The 17,148-nt window shown below is 51.7% G+C and overlaps 1 protein-coding gene across 3 annotated transcripts; it reads left to right on the forward strand.

Moving 5' to 3' along the window:
* Positions 1 to 365: 365 nt before the first annotated feature.
* LOC122911318 (dipeptidase 2-like) lies at positions 366 to 16,091 on the forward strand. Of its 3 annotated transcripts, XM_044255894.1 has the most exons (19): positions 366 to 520; positions 1,400 to 1,685; positions 1,980 to 2,106; positions 2,389 to 2,518; positions 2,603 to 2,744; positions 3,031 to 3,100; positions 3,219 to 3,395; positions 3,725 to 3,809; positions 11,510 to 11,652; positions 11,830 to 12,239; positions 12,583 to 12,709; positions 13,205 to 13,334; positions 13,415 to 13,556; positions 13,793 to 13,862; positions 13,987 to 14,163; positions 14,448 to 14,532; positions 15,016 to 15,091; positions 15,549 to 15,684; positions 15,777 to 16,091. In XM_044255894.1, the coding sequence occupies exons 2-19, from the start codon at positions 1,444 to 1,446 to the stop codon at positions 16,017 to 16,019; spliced, it is 2,712 nt and encodes a 903-aa protein (XP_044111829.1). In that variant the 5' UTR covers positions 366 to 520; positions 1,400 to 1,443; the 3' UTR covers positions 16,020 to 16,091. The 3 variants fall into 3 exon arrangements, with proteins under 3 accessions (XP_044111829.1, XP_044111827.1, XP_044111828.1); XM_044255892.1 differs by lacking the exons at positions 11,510 to 11,652; positions 11,830 to 12,239; positions 12,583 to 12,709; ... (6 more) ...; positions 15,549 to 15,684; positions 15,777 to 16,091 and adding exons at positions 4,437 to 4,512; positions 5,757 to 5,892; positions 5,986 to 6,352; XM_044255893.1 differs by lacking the exons at positions 366 to 520; positions 11,510 to 11,652; positions 11,830 to 12,239; ... (7 more) ...; positions 15,549 to 15,684; positions 15,777 to 16,091 and adding exons at positions 1,091 to 1,179; positions 4,437 to 4,512; positions 5,757 to 5,892; positions 5,986 to 6,352.
* The last annotated feature ends 1,057 nt before the right edge of the window (positions 16,092 to 17,148 follow it).

The following is a 17,148-nucleotide window of genomic DNA, read 5'->3' on the forward strand; positions in this document are numbered from 1 at the left end:
GATATACCCAAGCTGGCAGAGTTTTCCTCACTTCCTTTCTAGGGTGGTTTCTAAGGTCTCCAAATTTAGGTCACTACCCCCGCACAGGTCACTCCTGCCACCTGGAAAAGGTTCCAAAGGTGAAACCGCTCCAGAAGGTGCCAAGGTTCACAGTGGAACCTTGAGAGACTGGGGAAGAAGGAGTTTCGGCAGAGACCTTGAGGCCTCTCCGTGGTGGAGCTTCTGGGAGAGGATGAATTCCACTGTTTATATGTGGGATGGGTGTGTGTGTGTGTGTGTGTGTGTGTGTGTTTGTGTAGGGATGTGGTTCCTGGAGAAAGCAACTAGGGTGAAGGCCTTGAGGCTGGGAATGAGGGTGGGGCCTACAGAGGAAGAACGCAGCTCAGCCTAGAGTTTTCTGGAAGAGCTAGAGCCACAGGAGCAAGAAGATAAGACGGATGTAGCCTCAGAACCCAGATGCCAGGCCTTTCCTTAGGAGCCATATATCTGACTTCAGTGAAGACCAGGCTTCCACACTGAGGTAGGTGGGACCCTGACCAACAGCCCAGCCTGAAGCTCTGGGAGGAATGTTGCTGGGATGGGGGGGAGGGGTGCTCTGCTGCCCTATAAATGACTTTATTTCCTCCCACTCAAAGAGCTTGCTGAGTTCCTGCTCTGTTCAGTAAGCCACCCCGACACCCACCCCCTCCGCCAACGTTGCTCAGTTCGCATCCCAAAAATCTCTTCATTCAGAGGTGTAGCATCTCCTGAGGAGGGAGCTCTTGCCTGAGACTGACTGGGGAAAACAGGGGGAGGGGCGCCCCTGAGAGTTCCCAGTTCGGGCTTGAGTCCCCCAGGGGATGGACAAGTAGGCAAGGAAGTAATGTAGGGGAGAGAGAGGGTCAGGGGCAGAGGGCCTCTTCCTGAATGCAAAGTCCTCAAGGTTAACCCCTCATTTCCAGAAACTGTCTCCTCCGAACCCCACCCTCACTATGGCTCAGCAGCAGGAATCCGAGAAAGCTCAGAGGACTGTGGCCACAGACATTTGCATGTAGCCCTCAGGGTGGCTGGTGCAGGATGCAGGCAGATTGGGGACCAGATGTGGTTGAGAGAGGCTGCTCTCTGGGAGGAGCACCCCAAGGAGCACCTTGCTCTTCTCTCCTGGAGAGCAAGGTTAGAGACAGTAGCAGAGCAACCTGGGTTAGTCCCTCGGAACACTGGAGACGAGGAGAGAAGGAAGAGAGGAGAGGAGTCGCCCAGACGGTGGTGTCGGGTTGGCTGGGGGTGGGCGGAGCGCATGCTCTGCGCGCGCGGGTCCGAGATCCTGCGAGTCTGTTCTCCCCTTGCCAGACCGCGCTGCGGTGGTCCGAGTCGACGTTACGGACTCGATCGCCACTCTCTGTCCTTCGCCATCCCTCAGGCTCTCGACACTGGCCCCCGCCTCTCTGTGCTGTCCTGAGCAGCATGCAGCCCCTGGGCCTCGAGGGTACCCCAGCGATCCGCCGGCGACCTCAGCTACGTCTCCTGCTCCTAGTGCTGCTGCTGCCGCCGCGGCCTATAACCAGTGCCCAGAACACACCGGGAACCTCCAGCTCCCCGACCCCGCCAGCCACTCCCAGCTCCCCCGCCACGCCGGCTGCTTCCAGCGCCCCAAGTCTGCGGGAGCGCGCGCGAGCCCTGATGCGGGACTTCCCTCTCGTGGATGGGTGCGTAGGTGCGGGCGTGAGGGCGGGTGGAAACTGAGCCCACCCCAGTGGGGCTAGTGAGGAAACTCCCTCACACCACCTCTGGACACACTCTCCCATCATCCTTGGGTGCCTTTCTCTTCCTCTTTCATTCGGTCCCTGGTGGGAACCCCCAGCCTAGTCCTCAAGGGGTTCTAGTATAGTCTGGTGACAGTGTGGTCTGGAGGGGGCCTTGGCCCAGGTCTTGCTTGATCCCAAAGCCTAAGGAACCCACCCATTTCACCCTAACCGGACCTTGTCTTGCCCTCCCTCTAGCCACAACGACATGCCCCTTGTTCTGAGGCAGTTTTACGGCAACAGACTACAGGATGTCAATCTACGCAATTTCAGCCATGGCCACACCAGCCTGGACAGGCTTAGAGATGGTCTCGTGGGCGCCCAGGTACCACAGGGACGGATGGAAGGGCTGAGAGGGAGTGTGAGGATCCCAGAGACCACAGGTTAGTCACATGGGAACTCAGTTATAGTAGGGCCTCCCAAAATACCACAACATGGATGCTGGGGCCTGCAGGGGTCACAGTGAACTCGTTTGGTGAGCATCCACAGACCACAGAGCAAGCAATGCATTATAAGTGACCATTTCTGCTCTGTGGGCTGTAAAGGCAAGAAGCCCAGGGAGCTTGAAAGCAACCCCTGCCCAAACCAACCCATGGCCTTCCCCCAGTTCTGGTCAGCCTACGTCCCCTGCCAGACACAGGAACGGGATGCCTTGCGCCTCACCCTGGAGCAGATCGACCTCATCCACCGCATGTGTGCCTCCTATTCTGAGTTGGAGCTTGTGACCTCAGTTCAAGGTAGGCAGATGGGTGGAGAGTGTTAGAGACTTGTCCGAATACCCCAGCCTCTGAAAGTGATCCCTCTGACCTACCTGTCCCCAGCTCTGAACAACACTCGGAAGTTGGCTTGCCTCATTGGTGTGGAGGGTGGCCACTCACTGGACAGTAGCCTTTCCGTCTTGCGTTCCTTCTATGTGCTGGGTGTGCGCTACCTGACATTCACTCACACCTGCAACACACCATGGTGAGCACAGTGTAAATGGTATGCGTCCACTGATGCAGGCATCTGCCCGAGATCACACTGGGGCTCAGACCAAGCTTTACCCCTGGGATCTGGCACTGCCCCTGAGTGGGAGGGGGCAGGGGTTCCCAGAGCAAGGCTGGCTTCCCAGTAGGCACCGCCTTGTGCCAGGCACAGCCCAGCTTGGGTCCCTGCTCTTGCTGCAGGGGGATGCAGGTCTAGAGGATTCAGTGGGCTCTTGTGGCCAAGTCAGGGCCACCATTCAGACTGCCTCCTGGTCATCCTGCAGGGCAGAGAGCTCAGCTAAGGGCATCCATTCCTTCTACAACAACGTCACTGGGTTGACCAGGTTCGGTGAGGTGAGGATCCTAGCTCCATACCCTGCCCCCTGTGAATGTGCATGCCCCACCAGTTCCCTACAGAAAAATTCATGGGCAAGTGCACCCCTGATGCCCTTTCCCCAACCTGTCACTGCAGAAAGTGGTCCTGGAAATGAACCGCTTGGGCATGATGGTCGATTTGTCCCATGTCTCAGACACTGTGGCTCGGAGAGCCTTGGAAGTGTCACAGGCACCTGTGATCTTCTCCCACTCGGCTGCCCGAGGTGTGTGCAAGAATGCCAGGAACGTTCCTGATGATATCCTACAGCTTCTGGTGAGAAACTGCCCGGGCCCTCAATCCAAGAGCCCTTGAACCTGAGCCCCTGTTCCCTCAACTTTCTCAAACCCTAGGCTGAACATCTGCCTCACAAACCCACAGTCCATAGCCCCTGAATTCTTGAACTCAGGTATGGGGGTTCTAAGCGGTAAATACTGCAAGACATTTCCATCCCAACCAGAGTGGAGACTCCTCCATTTACACAAACCTTGAGGTGAAGTCTCCTTTGACATCAAACCCAGAGCTGAACACCTTCTTCACGGGAGTCTAGAGGCAGGTGGGTATTTCGGGGGCAAAGCTGAGTGTCCATTTGTCCACCCCTGCAGAAGAAGAATGGTGGCATCGTGATGGTGACTTTGTCAGTGGGGGTGCTGCAATGCAACCCATTAGCCAACGTGTCCACTGTGGCAGGTAAGCCCAGCCTGGGCTCTCTGAAGGGCTCTGATTTGCACCTGAAGCCTTGCGGCAGGGAGGCTCAGTACAGCCCCAGTGGTCTCACTCATTCTTGGCTGCAGGCACAGCTCCTAAAAACTCAGTGATGAATGGTATAAAACACCTTGGTGCCATTTGGAACTGAAGACACTGAGTTGGTAACTACGATACTCACGGGCATAAGGGAGGCATTCAGAAATAGAGCCCAGGTGCCAACCATCTGTGCCTCTGCAGGGGCTCCCAGAGCTTCCTGCCCCTGCCTCTGACCAAGGGACTAGGCAGCCCCGTAAGTCTCTGTGGTCTTTGTCAGTTGTATTCTTTGTCCCCCCTCATTCTCCACACCCATGGAAAGGAGCCACCATGGTTCTCAAGGAGACTGGAGGCAGGGTGATTCTGGATCAGAAGAAGCCCAAATGGGGTCTACTCCAAATCTAAATTCCAGTTTAGAGTCAACTGGCATCAGCCTCGAGTTGGCACACTGGGTGCCAGGCCATGAAGGAACTGGCCTGTGCGGCCTATAGGCTACAGGAAGGGGAATTGGTAGAGTGCGGTCCCCATCCCACCCCTGCCCTGGAAGCCCCACGCTGCTGACTCTCCATCCCCCAGATCACTTTGACTACATCAGGGCAATCATTGGATCCAAGTTCATTGGGATTGGCGGAGATTATGATGGGGTCAGAGGGTAAGTGCTTCCCTATGGCTTGTCTAAGACTTGCTGTGCTACAGTAGGGCCTTGATAGTCACTGTGCCCACCACACTGTGGTCCTCACAGCTTTAGGCCCACCTTGTCTTTCCCTACACCCAGAGTCTATTTCCTGGGCCTTACTGTTTGTTTGCAACCCTTGGCCCCACTCTAGGTCATCATCTGCCCACCCTTAGTGCCAGCAGACCCATTACTTCTAAGTTTTATTTAAGTAATCTTTACAATGCAATGTGGGGCTTCAACCCATGATCCCAAGATCAAGAGTCACATGCTCTTCCGACCAAGCCATCCAGGGTGCCCTGAACCACTGCTTCTGAGCAGACTCTTAGCAAGGTCTGGTGTGAACTGAGCATTTCCTCTGCCTGCAGCTGGGTCTGTGCCTGCAGGAGGTCAACCCAGTTCTTTTTTTTTTTTTTAAGATTTTATTTATTTATTTGACAGACGGAGATCACAAGTAGGCAGAGAGGCAGGTAGAGAGAGAGGGGGGAAGCAGGCTCCCTTCTGAGCAGAAAGCCCGATGCAGGGCTCGATCCCAGGATCCTGAGATCATGACCTGAGCTGAGGGCAGAGGCTTTAACCCACTGAGCCACCCAGGTGCCCCTCAACCCAGTTCTTAAAAAGCTTCTCTTCTTTTTATAAACGGAGGGAAATTTTGTATTCAGTGAAAGACACAGATCATTGTGGTTTTTTGTGTTTTTTTTAAGATTTTATTTATTCATTTGACACAGAGAAATCACAAGTGATGGAGAGGCAGGCAGAGAGAGAGAGAGGGAAGCAGGCTCCCTGCTGAGCAGAGAGCCCGATGCAGGGCTCAATCCCAGAACCCTGAGATCATGACCTGAGCCGAAGGCAGCGGCTTAACCCACTGAGCCACCCAGGCGCCCCTTGTTTTTGTTTTAAGTGGGGCTTGAACTCATGACTCTGAGATCAAGATCTGAGCTGAGATCAAGAGTGGGATGCTTAACTGACTGAGCCACCCAGGTGCCCCAACATAGATCTTAATAGTACAATTCAGTGAGTTTTTATGACGACTCAAAGTGGTTAGGAGCTTCCTTCTGCAGTATAACGAGCAGGTCTGAATCACTTACCTTCTTCAGGTCTCCCTTTCCCATATCTGACCAAAGCTAGGGTTCAGTAGACCTGGACACAGAGGGCTGTGGTTCTGAGTCATGAACAGGGAACAGGGCCGAGGTTCCACAGCTGGCTGGCTCGCGGCCACTCAGGTTCCCTCAGGGGCTGGAGGACGTGTCCATGTACCCGGTTCTGATAGAGGAGTTGCTGAGTCGCGGCTGGAGTGAGGAAGAGCTCCAGGGTGTACTTCGCGGAAATCTGCTGCGGGTCTTCAGACAGGTGGAGCAGGTATGCTGGGCTGGGCAAAAGAGTAGCACAGGAGTCTGAGCAAGTGTGTTGGAGCTGCTGTGGGAGCTGCTGACCACGGACTCCTACCTCCAGGTACGGGAGGCAAGCAAGGGGCAAAGCCCACTGGAGGATGAGATCCCGGATGAGCAGCTGGGCAGCTCTTGCCGCTCTGTTCTCTCACGTCTGCACCAGACACGGTACCTGGCTCCAGACCAGAAGCTAACTGAGCCTTCAGAGCATTGGACACCTAAGTGGTCACCTAGACAATCATTGTCAAGATCTCCCCCCAGAACGGCTCCAGGCCTCACAGTTATTGCTGCCTGTTTAGTCCTCATTCTGTGGTTCTGGTGACCCAGTTAATCCTACCAGATGTTACTACGGCAGCTACAGACACTGCACAATGTTCCCCCCATCATGCAGGCACAAACATTTCCTGAAAATAAATGTTTTACACATGAAACCAGGCATGAGTATCCTGCTCTGGGCGGGGGGGTTGGATGGTGGCACAGGATCCCAGTTCTGGTGGTTGGTGGGGACCCTGCAGTCAACCACCAGTTACTCAGGTAAGACCTGAGTCTCACTAGCATGACCCAAGAAGACCCCAATTGTTGGGCTCAGCACTGGAAGAAGACAGTGGATGACACATGCTCCAGCTTTGGGAGAATGGATCTTCCTCTGGGTTGCCTCTCAATAGCTCACTCAGTCCACATCCTGACCCACTGACCACAGCCTGAGGATCTTTTTTTTTTTTTTTTTTAAGATTTTTTTTTAAATTTATTTGAAAGAGATAGAAAACACACAAGCAGGAGGAGTGGCAGGCAGAGAGAGGGAGAAGGAGAAGCAGACTTCCCAGTGAGCAGGGAGTCTGATGTGGGGCTCGATCCCAGGACCCTGGGATTGTGACCTGAACTGAAGGCAGACGCTTAACGACTGAGCCACCCAGGTGCCCCACAACCTGGGGATCTTGAAGGGAACTCCGGTTCGGATTCCCAAGAAGGAACCTGCCTGGATCACAAATAATCTTTGTTCCTATTTGGACAGAGCCCAAAACACCAGGCTACATGATGGGCCACGGACCTCCAATGACTGAACTTCCCTGGATGTGGACCCACCCTTCCCATGTCTCTCAGGGACTTCCTCTCTGAGAAGCACAAGCTACTTAGAAAACCACACTATCGGGGGCGCCTGGGTGGCTCAGTGGGTTAAGCCGCTGCCTTCGGCTCAGGTCATGATCTCAGAGTCCTGGGATCGAGTCCCGCATCGGGCTCTCTGCTCAGCAGGGAGCCTGCTTCTCTCTCTCTCTCTCTCAGCCTGCCTCTCCATCTACTTGTGATTTCTCTCTGTCAAATAAATAAATAAAATCTTAAAAAAAAAAAAGAAAACCACACTATCTTATTCCCAGGCCATTAATGATAATAGCAACTGCATTAATAATGGTCAAAATTAATAGTTAATGCTAATAATGACAGCTAATAATAATAAATATGATATTAATGACTAATAAAGATAATAGTTAATAGTAATAGTCTATGCATACCCCATGACTGAGTAATTTCACCCCAGGTATATATCCAACAGGAATGCATACATAGGTTTTCCAAAAGGCATATGAAATAATATTTAAAGCAGCACTTTTCATAATAACCCCAAATGGTATAGTTCAAAGCCTGGGTGGCTCAGTCAGTTGAACATCAAGCTCTCAGTTTTGCTTACTGGAATTTTATGCAAATTTATACATGGCCTTAAAAAAATTTTTTTAACTATACCAGTCACAGTGGCATCCTATAAAAGAAGTTTCATAGGCTACAGTTATTTAGAAATTATTTAAGATCCTCACTTGGTCAAGAGAAATTGCCAAACATTCAATCTCTCAATAGAAAATGAGCTAAACAAAGAGGGAGATTTTGAAAATATTATTTATGAGATGTTCATTGTCACATACTATCAGGGAAATGCAAATGAAAACCACAATTAGGTATCCCCTCACAGCTGTCAGAATGGCTAAAACCAACAACACAAGAAACAACACATGTTGGCAAGACTGTGGGAAAAAAGGAACACTTGTACGCTGTTGGTAGGAATGTAAGCTGGTACAGCCATTGTGGAAAGTAGGATGGCGGTTCCTCAAAAAGCTAAAAATAGAACTACCCTACAGAGCCAGCAATGGCACTACTAGGTATTTACCAAAGAATACAGATGCACTAATTCAAAGGGATAAATGCACCCCTGTGGTTATAGCAGCATTATTTACAATAACCAAATTATGGAAGCAATGGGGCACCTGGGTGGCTCAGTGGGTTAAGCCTCTGCCTTTGGCTCAGGTCATAATCTCAGGGTCCTGGGATCAAGCCCCACATCGGGCTCTCTGCTCAGCAGAGAGTCTGCTTCCACCTCTCTCTCTGCCTGCTGCTCTGTCTACTTCTGATCTCTCTCTCTCTGTCAAATAAATAAGTAAAATCTTTAAAAAATTATGGAAGCAGGCCAAGTGTCCAATGAATGATGAATGGGTAAAGATGAGGCATATATACATGCATACAAACACACAATGGAGTATTATTCAGCTATAAAGATAAACGTATGGTGCCTGGGTGGCTCAGTGGGTTAAGCCTCTGCCTTCAGCTCAGGTCATGGTCTCAGGGTCCTGGAATCAAGCCCCTCTTTGAGTTCTCTGCTCAGCAGGGAGCCTGCTTCCCTCTCTCTCTCTGCCTGCCTCTCCGCCTACTTGTGATCTCTCTCTCTCTCTCTCTGTCAAATAAATAAATAGATAGATAGATCTTTTTTTAAAAAAATGTAATTTTGCCATTTGCAATGACATGGAATGGAGCTAGAGAGTATAATGCCAAGCATATAAATCAGTCAGAGAAAGACAAATACCGTATGATTTCAGTCGTGTGGAATTTAAGAAACAAAACAAAGGAAAAAAAGAGAGAGAAAGAGAGACAAATCAAGAAACAGACTCTTAACAGTAGAAAACAAACTGATGGTTATCAGAGACGAATGGGTGGGGGGATGGGTGAGACAGGTGATGGGGATTAAGGAGCGCACTTGTTGAACCCCGGGTGATATATGGAATTGCTGAAACCAATATAATATTGTGCACCTGAAACTAATATAATGCTGTATGTTAACTAACAAGAATTAAAATAAAAACATACAAAGCCAAAAAAAAAAAAGAGGAAAATTTTATTCATGAGCTTGCCTCCATTAAAGTCAGTTAAGTAAAATTATAATAAATTCTGGTTTGGGTATGAATAAAATAATGTGTGAGTTAATACACCTACTTTTCAGTTCTTTAATATTTTTCAACTATTTTAGTGTTCTAGAGAAGTTCATCTTTGAAAATGTATATCGGAACACGTGTTTTCCTTTTCCCTCAGGTTCCAAATGGGCTGCAGTTTGCGATATTACTCAGAAAGTTCTAATAGTGCTTTCTCTTCATTTTGCCTGTTCACTCCCTTCCTGACTCTTTTGGGTACACTGAGTAGCCCTCTGAGATTACCTTAATCCTTTTACAGATCCTTCCAAGCAAAGCTGATCCAGCTCAGGGCCCATTTAGGAAAAAATGGGAAGAGGTGGTAGGAAATAGAAGCTTATGGGAGGGCCCTGTGCTGCTGGGGGAGCAGACCTCTTGAGGACAGGACCTTGCTCAGCGGTGCAGGTGTTCTAAACATGAGGGGCTGCTCTGTGACAGCCTGCAGCTAACTGTCACTGCTGAAACAGAAAAAACTGCCTTTCAGTTTCCTCTGTAGCCCCTCTTGGCAGAATGCCAGGAAGCCAGCAAGGGGGCTGGAAAATATGGTTTTAGGAGTTTGAGCCCCAGCCTCACAGAGCAGAGCACAGAAGACTGCATCTGGAGTTGAGACAATTGCTTAATAACCAGAGGTGCTGTAGGTCTGCGGTGGGTTCCCTCATTCATTCTCCCAGCACGTACTTTTGTGTTCTAACTCAAAACTAAGTGTTCATCAGGGTCCCCCTTACTTTGGTGACTCTTCAGACCACAACACCCCTTGTGGAAGAGAAGCCCAAAAGTCGGGCTCATCTCTGGGTTTCCACCCTCGCTGGATCCTCATCAAGTAATTTTTAAAGTGTCTTATTTAACTCTCTGTTGTCTTCAGGAAGATCCTTTTTATATTTTGCCCAACTTTTCCAATCATTATCAGGAAGAGTATAACTCTGATTTACTTAGTAAACCAAAACCAGACATTTGAAACGGTGTTTATGTATTAATTTGATGACATTAAAAAATTATAAACATTATGCCCTCTCTTTTCACCTAAGACTATCATAGGAAATAGCTGTATGTGCAATACTTCTGAACTTTTTAAAAATATATTCATTTGTTTTTGACAGAAACAGAGAGAGCATAGCGGGAGGGACAGAGGGAGAAGGAGAGAGAATCTCAAGCAGACTCCTTACTGAGTGTGGAGCCTGATGCAGGGCTCCGTTTCATGAACCTGAGATCATAACATGAGCTGAAACCAAGAGTCAGATGCTTAACTGACTGAGCCACCCAAGCACCCCAGTACTTCTGAACTTTCAATAAACTATTAGCAAATTCATCATTCATTATGTCGTTTATATCACTTAAATGAAGACCTCCTGTAGCAAGAGAGCTTGGTATATGAGAGACCAGAATGAACATTCTCCCTCCCTTCTGTCTCTCTCACTCCTGAGAGAGCCAAAGCTGGAGGAAGCAGGGTCAGATTTAGTCCTTAACCCCCAGGCATGAGTAGGGAGCAGGACAGGAGGTAGTGGTGACCAGAGGTCAAGGCCCTTCTCCTGGTGCCCAGAAGGGGAGGCCCAATTATCAGGGAGCTCAGATGGGAGAATAGGTGACAGGTCCAGTTACAGAAAGGAAATGAATCAGATTTTAGTCTGCACTATAGGCCCCTCTCAGACTGTAGGACCTGGTACAGACCCAGGAGGCCCAGATGCCACCCAAATGTAGTTCTAGATCAGTTCCCAGTGCATCTGCGCTTTTTCTACAGAAAACAATGAATTACACTGTCCAGGCCTCTGGCCATCCTGGAAACAACCTTGTCTTGAAGGAGGATTTCTCCCACATGAAATCATATGTCAGACCAAGCTCCCTCATACCCTTACCAGCAAGAATTCTTGTCCCACTATTCTATGCCTTTGAGGACCTTCCAGCTCCTCCCTTACAGACAGCTATCCTGTCCAAACCAGACCTTTGCCGGGGCTATTGTCCAATCTGGGATGCCCTCTCCAACCCCTGCCAATCCAGACCCCATCCTTCCAAGGTTCAGCTGCTGTGGTGCCTCCACTAATCTCTTATTAAACTGGCCAGCCTTCACCAGCACCACCCATCCCTCAGCCAGGAGGACCATATTATCAAAAAGGAAAAATGTGACATAAATTGACCAGGGAGTAGCTTTTCCAAGATGGCTACTAACTAATGTTTAGTATCTAGAGTCTTTTCTTGTGCATGTATTAGCACATAAAAGAAGCAAATCTCAATACTAGATACTAAAACAAAATGGTCCCATTATATTATTGTTATATTTCATTTTTATTAAAAATACATAGAATCTTTTTTCTCTCAGTCAAGAAGTACAGATCCAATTTACTTTTTCATGGAATGTTTGACCTATTGCAGGGTGGGGCACATTCCTGAAACTAAAACCCCACATGGACCTGCGACCTGTCTGGCTAGGGGTGAGATTGGGAAGACCGCTGCCCCCCACCCCCCTCCCCGGCCTCGGAGCTGTCGGTCCCTGGGTCCCCGGAGCCAGGAAAACAGTAGGTGCAGGGGTCAGATCCAGGAGCAGGGGGCGCTGCAGAGGCTGATCGGGGCCGCTGTGGCGCCCTCCGAGCTAGGGGTGGAAGTCTGTGTCGCCCCCTGCGACCACTATGCGAGGCGGCGGCGGCGTCCCCTGTCGGTGGAAGCGTTCTGACGCCCGCCCGCTTCCTCACTAGGCCGCGCCGCTGGGTCACCCTACTAGACGGTCGGTCGGGACCCCATCGCCGCGCTCTACCCCTCGCCGCCCCTCCTTTCGACACCGGCCCCTGCCTACCCGTCCCACCCTGGGCAGCATGCAGCCCCTGGGCCTCGAGGGTACCCCCGCGCTCGGCAAGCGACTTCTGCTGCGTCTCCTGCTCCTGCTATCTCTGCTGCAGTGGCGGGTAACCCACGCCCAGACCACGCCAGGAATCCCCGGAGCTCCAACCACACCAGGAGCCCCCAGCTCCTGGGCCATGCCGGCCTCCGCCAGCTCCCCGACCCCGGCGGTCACCCCCAGCTCCCGGACCACGCCGGCCACCTCCAGCACTCCAAGAATGCGGGAACGCGCCCGGGCCCTGATGCGGGTCTTCCCTCTCGTGGACGGGTGCGTAGGTGCAGTCGTGGGGGGCGGATGGAGACCGAGCCCAAAGCTGGGGAAGAGGTTCTCAGCATGCAGGGCTAGTGAGGAAGCTCCCTCATAGCATCCCCTGGACGCACTCTCTCCTCCATCACCCAGGCCCTCTCCCTCCATTACCTCCCCCGCCCCATCCTGGTGTACCCCCCCCACCCCCGTACTCCCTCAGCTGCACCTCAGGAATCCTTCCATATTGCCGGTGTGATAGGGAGAAGTGGACCAGGACAGAACAGGCCCAGGTGTGTCAACATGTCCTGCCTGACCTGGAGGTCAGGTCATATCTCCAACTCTAACCTTGTCTTGATATCCCCAGCCACAACCATTTGCCCCAGCTCCTGAGACAGCTTTTCCAGAACAGACTACAAGATGTTAACCTGCGAAATTTCAGTCGTGGCCAGACCAGCTTGGACAAGCTTAAGGAAGGCCTCGTGGGTGCCCAGGTACCACAGGGATACACAGGTTGCTACAGCATGGCTCCTGGGGAATGCTGGGGCCACAGAAACTGGATAGACAGACCTCTGGGTGATTAGAATCATAGGACACCCAGTGTGTCATCATGTGGCTGCCGGGAACGTTGTAGCACTGGAGGCCAAGGCAGGCCAGCCACATGGGTGCCCAGGCTCTGTGGAGATACACAGAAAGTGACTCAAAGATCTCTGGTGAGTGTGGGGGCTGCTAGAGCCAAAAAGACATAGTGGATTGGCCTCAGGGCATTCACACAGCACAGGGACAAACAGAAGACAATGGTGTTCCACGGTCTCCAGTCTGACTGCTGGCAACAAGCTTCACAGTCATCAGGATACCACAGGGTTATGCAGTATTTCATTCTGGGCCACTGACCCAAAAGTGTAGCTTGGGGGCTGAGGAAGAGTGGCAGGCCAAGGACTTCGGAGGCCACCCTAATCTCACTCCGAACCCCCGGGGCCTACCTCTAGTTCTGGTCAGCCTACGCCCCCTGCCAGACCCAGGACCAGGATGCCCTGCGCCTCACCCTGGAGCAGATTGACCTCATTCGTCGCCTGTGCGCCTCCTACTCTGAACTGGAACTAGTGACGTCAGCTGAAGGTGGGCTGGCAATGGGGTGCAGTTGGGAGCTCCCTCTGGTGGTTCTGGTGCTGACCACTGGATTATCCATCCTCTCCCAGGTCTGAACAGCACTGGAAAGCTGGCCTGCCTCATTGGTGTGGAGGGCGGTCACTCACTGGACAGCAGCCTGTCGGTGCTGCGTGCTTTCTACCTGCTGGGAGTGCGCTACCTGGCACTCACCTTCACCTGCAGCACACCCTGGTAAGCGCAGCACCCAGCCAGGGTGAGCTGGCAGAAGGCGTGGTGGGGAAATGTCCAAAGAGGTGAGGACACAGGAGTCCACCCCAGCAGGCCCCTCACACTCCCAGAAAGCAGCTAGCCCAGGTCCTTACTCTGTTCTGGATGGATGGACAAACGGAGGAACTGCAGAGCCCCCAGGAGCTGTTGCCTATGATGTGTGGCCTTTGACAAACTGCCCTCTTCTGGCTCTCCTGCAGGGCAGAAAGTTCCACCAAGTTTAAACACCACTTCTACACCAATGTCAGTGGGTTGACAAGCTTCGGTGAGGTGAGGACTCCTGTTCTATACCCTACCCCACCTGTTCCCTACAAACAGAGAATATGCACGTATGTGCATCCTTGACATCTCCCCACCTCAAAAATAAAATTAAAAAAACAAACTGTCTCTGCAGAAGGTGATAGGGGAAATGAACCGCCTGGGCATGATGGTGGACTTGTCCTATGCATCAGACACTTTGGTACGACAAGCCCTGAAGGTGTCGAAGGCTCCCGTGATCTTCTCCCATTCAGCTTCCCGGGCCGTGTGCAACAGTGTGCTGAATGTTCCCGATGACATCCTGCAACTTCTGGTGAGTAGCTACCTCAGCTCAAACCCAGAGGTAGGCCTGCTTCATACAAATGTTCTTGACCTTAAGCAGAGCTACTAGCACAGGCACCATCCTTGGATCCAAGGCTGGTTAACCACCCCCATCTCTGAAAGTCAAAGCCAAATCAGCTTCACTCAGGGACCCAGAGGTGAAGCCTCTTCCAGCCCCTGAAGCTAGGACCGAGCACTGTCCTACCAGGGTCCCCAGGACCCAGGGAAGGCCATCAGGTCAGAAGAGCCAAACTGAGTGTCTGTTTATCCCTATAGAAGAAGAATGGTGGCATTGTGATGGTGACGCTGTCCATGGGGGTGCTTCAGTGTAACCTGTTTGCTAATGTGTCCACTGTGGCAGGTGAGCCTCACGTCCACTTATGCCCTTCTAGCTTGAGCCTATGACCATGGGGGGCCCTTGGGACAGCTCCCGCAGTTCAGCATGCCTGTTGGGCAACAGGCAGACCTCTGACAACCCAGGGGAGCAGACACAGCTCTTCACTGCCACCCAGATCTGGGGCCACAATCAGTGCTGGCGTGTTTGGGAGAAGCAACTGCCTCTGACTCTGAATCTCTTTGCTCTCCCCTCTCTGGATAGGACAGGCAGGCTCTCAAGGAGCCCAGAGGCAGGGTGGCTCCCAGACAGAAAAAATTCTAAAGGTGCAGCTCTGAGGTCCACTGTTCATCCTCGAGCCACTTCAGAACTCACAACTGGCCCGGGGCTCCATGAAGTCAGCTGCCATGGTGGGGAGCGCTGTGGGCAGGAGAACTGACCAGGGCTGAGCTTCCCCAGACCAGGGCTAGCTCCAGCCTATGCTGCCCACCACTATCCCCTACCCCATAGATCACTTTGACCACATCAGAGAAGTCATTGGATCAGAGTTCATCGGGATTGGCGGAAATTATGATGGGTCTGGTCGGTGAGTGTTTCCCTGGGGTTTGTCCTGGGCAAGACAACAGGGAGTCCTTTAGTCTCTGTTCCCATGCCATGGTCCTCCCATCCTTCAGACCTTGTCTATAGGCTCTGGTTTTCTAGCTCCCCTGGTATTTCTACACTACCAGGGCCTGTTTCCTGGACTGTCCCTGCCCCTCCTGTGGCCTGGTGGACCCACTCCCACTCCAGATCATCACATTGATTAAGTACCCTCCTTTGCCCAGCACATGCTCCACTCCCAGCCCAGCAGATCTGTTTTGGGCCAGTCATCTGCTCAGGGCATAAGCCACAGCTCAATCTCCAGGGAGCTCCCAAAGTGACATTCAGTAGCCTGGAGGACATGGCCTTCAGTTTTGCATCTGTGATTGGGGCTGGTGGGATGGTGGGCCCTAGACCAGGATCAGGGCTGAGGTTCCAGAGCTGGCTGACTCACCGCCACACAGATTCCCTCGGGGGCTGGAGGACGTGTCCACATACCCAGTATTAATAGAGGAGTTGCTGATTCGCGGCTGGAGTGAGGAAGAGCTTCAGGGTGTCCTTCGTGGAAACCTGCTGCGGGTCTTCAGACAGGTGGAAAAGGTATGCGGGGCTGGGCAAAAGGAAGTTGCAGTGGTTTGAGTAGATGAGGAGGAGTGCTATGGAAGCCACTAACTGCTGACTCCCACCCCCAGGTCAGAGAACAGAACAGTGGGCAGAACCCTGTGGATGATGAGTTTCCAGACAGGCAAATGGTCAGGTCTTGCCACTCCCACCTCCTGTCTCAGCCTCAGAGTGGACACGTGGCCACACGCCTCGAGGTGACCAAGTGGCCAACCAGTCAGGTCCTCCAGAGGCCCTCAAAAGCCTCCCCATACTTTGTTCTAGGTCCCATGGCTGCTGCCACATTCTCAGTCCTCACCCTGTATCTCTGGTGACCTGGCCATTTCCCCCTGAGGCCACTGGGGGAAAGTCTCACAAAGTGCCCCTCCTGCTCATCCAGACACAAGTATATGCTGAGAATAAACATTTTTGAGTATGGATCCTGGTGTGAAAGTCCTTTCTTCTCCCCCGGGGAGAAGGGGAGTGGGGTCTGGTGGGCTCCTGGTTAGTAAGGGCTCTTGTAGGTCTACCTTAGCGGCTCAAAGTGAACGGACTCCAGCTTTGCCTCTTTTGGGAAACACAAAGGGATCTTACCATATTCCTATGCCAAAAACCTGAACCCACAGAAGAGCACAAAGGAATCCATTTCTGTGCAGTGTCTATGCTGTCATGGAATGTGACAATAGGTAATTTCCCAGTCTCTGAAAGATTCAAGTGTGTGTGTGTGTGTGTGTTTAAGAAGCTGAAACTGGGGCGCCTGGGTGGCTCAGTGGGTTAAGCCTCTGCCTTCAGCTCAGGTCATGATCCCAGGGTCCTGGGATTGACCCCCACATCAGGCTCTCTGCTCAGCAGGGAGCCTGCTTCCCTTCCTCTCTCTCTCTCTCCCTGCCTCTCTGCCTGCTTGTGATCACTGTCTGTCAAATAAATTTTTAAAAAAATCTTAAAAAAAAAAAAAGAAGCTGAAACCGAGGGATACCTGGGTGGCTCAGAGGGTTGGGCCTCTGCCTTTGGCTCAGGTCATGATCTCAGGGTCCTGGGATCGAGCCCCGCTTCGGGCTCTCTGCTCAGCAGGGAACCTGCTCCCCCCTCTCTCTGCCTGCCTCTCTGTCTACTTGTGATCTCTGACAAATAAATAAATAAAATTAAAAAAAAAAAAGAAGCGGGACACCTGGGTGGCTCAGTTGGTCTGGCCACTGCCTTTGGCTCGGGTCATGATCCCCAGCATCCTGGGATCGAGTCCCACATCGGGCTCTTTGCTCGGCAGGGAGCCTGCTTCTCCCTCTGCCTCTGCCTGCTACTCTGTCTGCCTGTGTTTGCATTCTCTCTCTCTCTCACACACACACACACACACACACACACACACACAAATAAATAAATAGAATCTTTAAAAAAATAAAAATTAAAAAAGAAATAAGCTGAAACTGATACCATTTTTAATAAATAGTAACTTGTTTGGAAATGTCA

Source organism: Neovison vison, chromosome 7 (assembly GCF_020171115.1).
Source record: "Neovison vison isolate M4711 chromosome 7, ASM_NN_V1, whole genome shotgun sequence".
Classification (NCBI taxonomy): Eukaryota; Metazoa; Chordata; class Mammalia; order Carnivora; family Mustelidae; genus Neogale; species Neogale vison.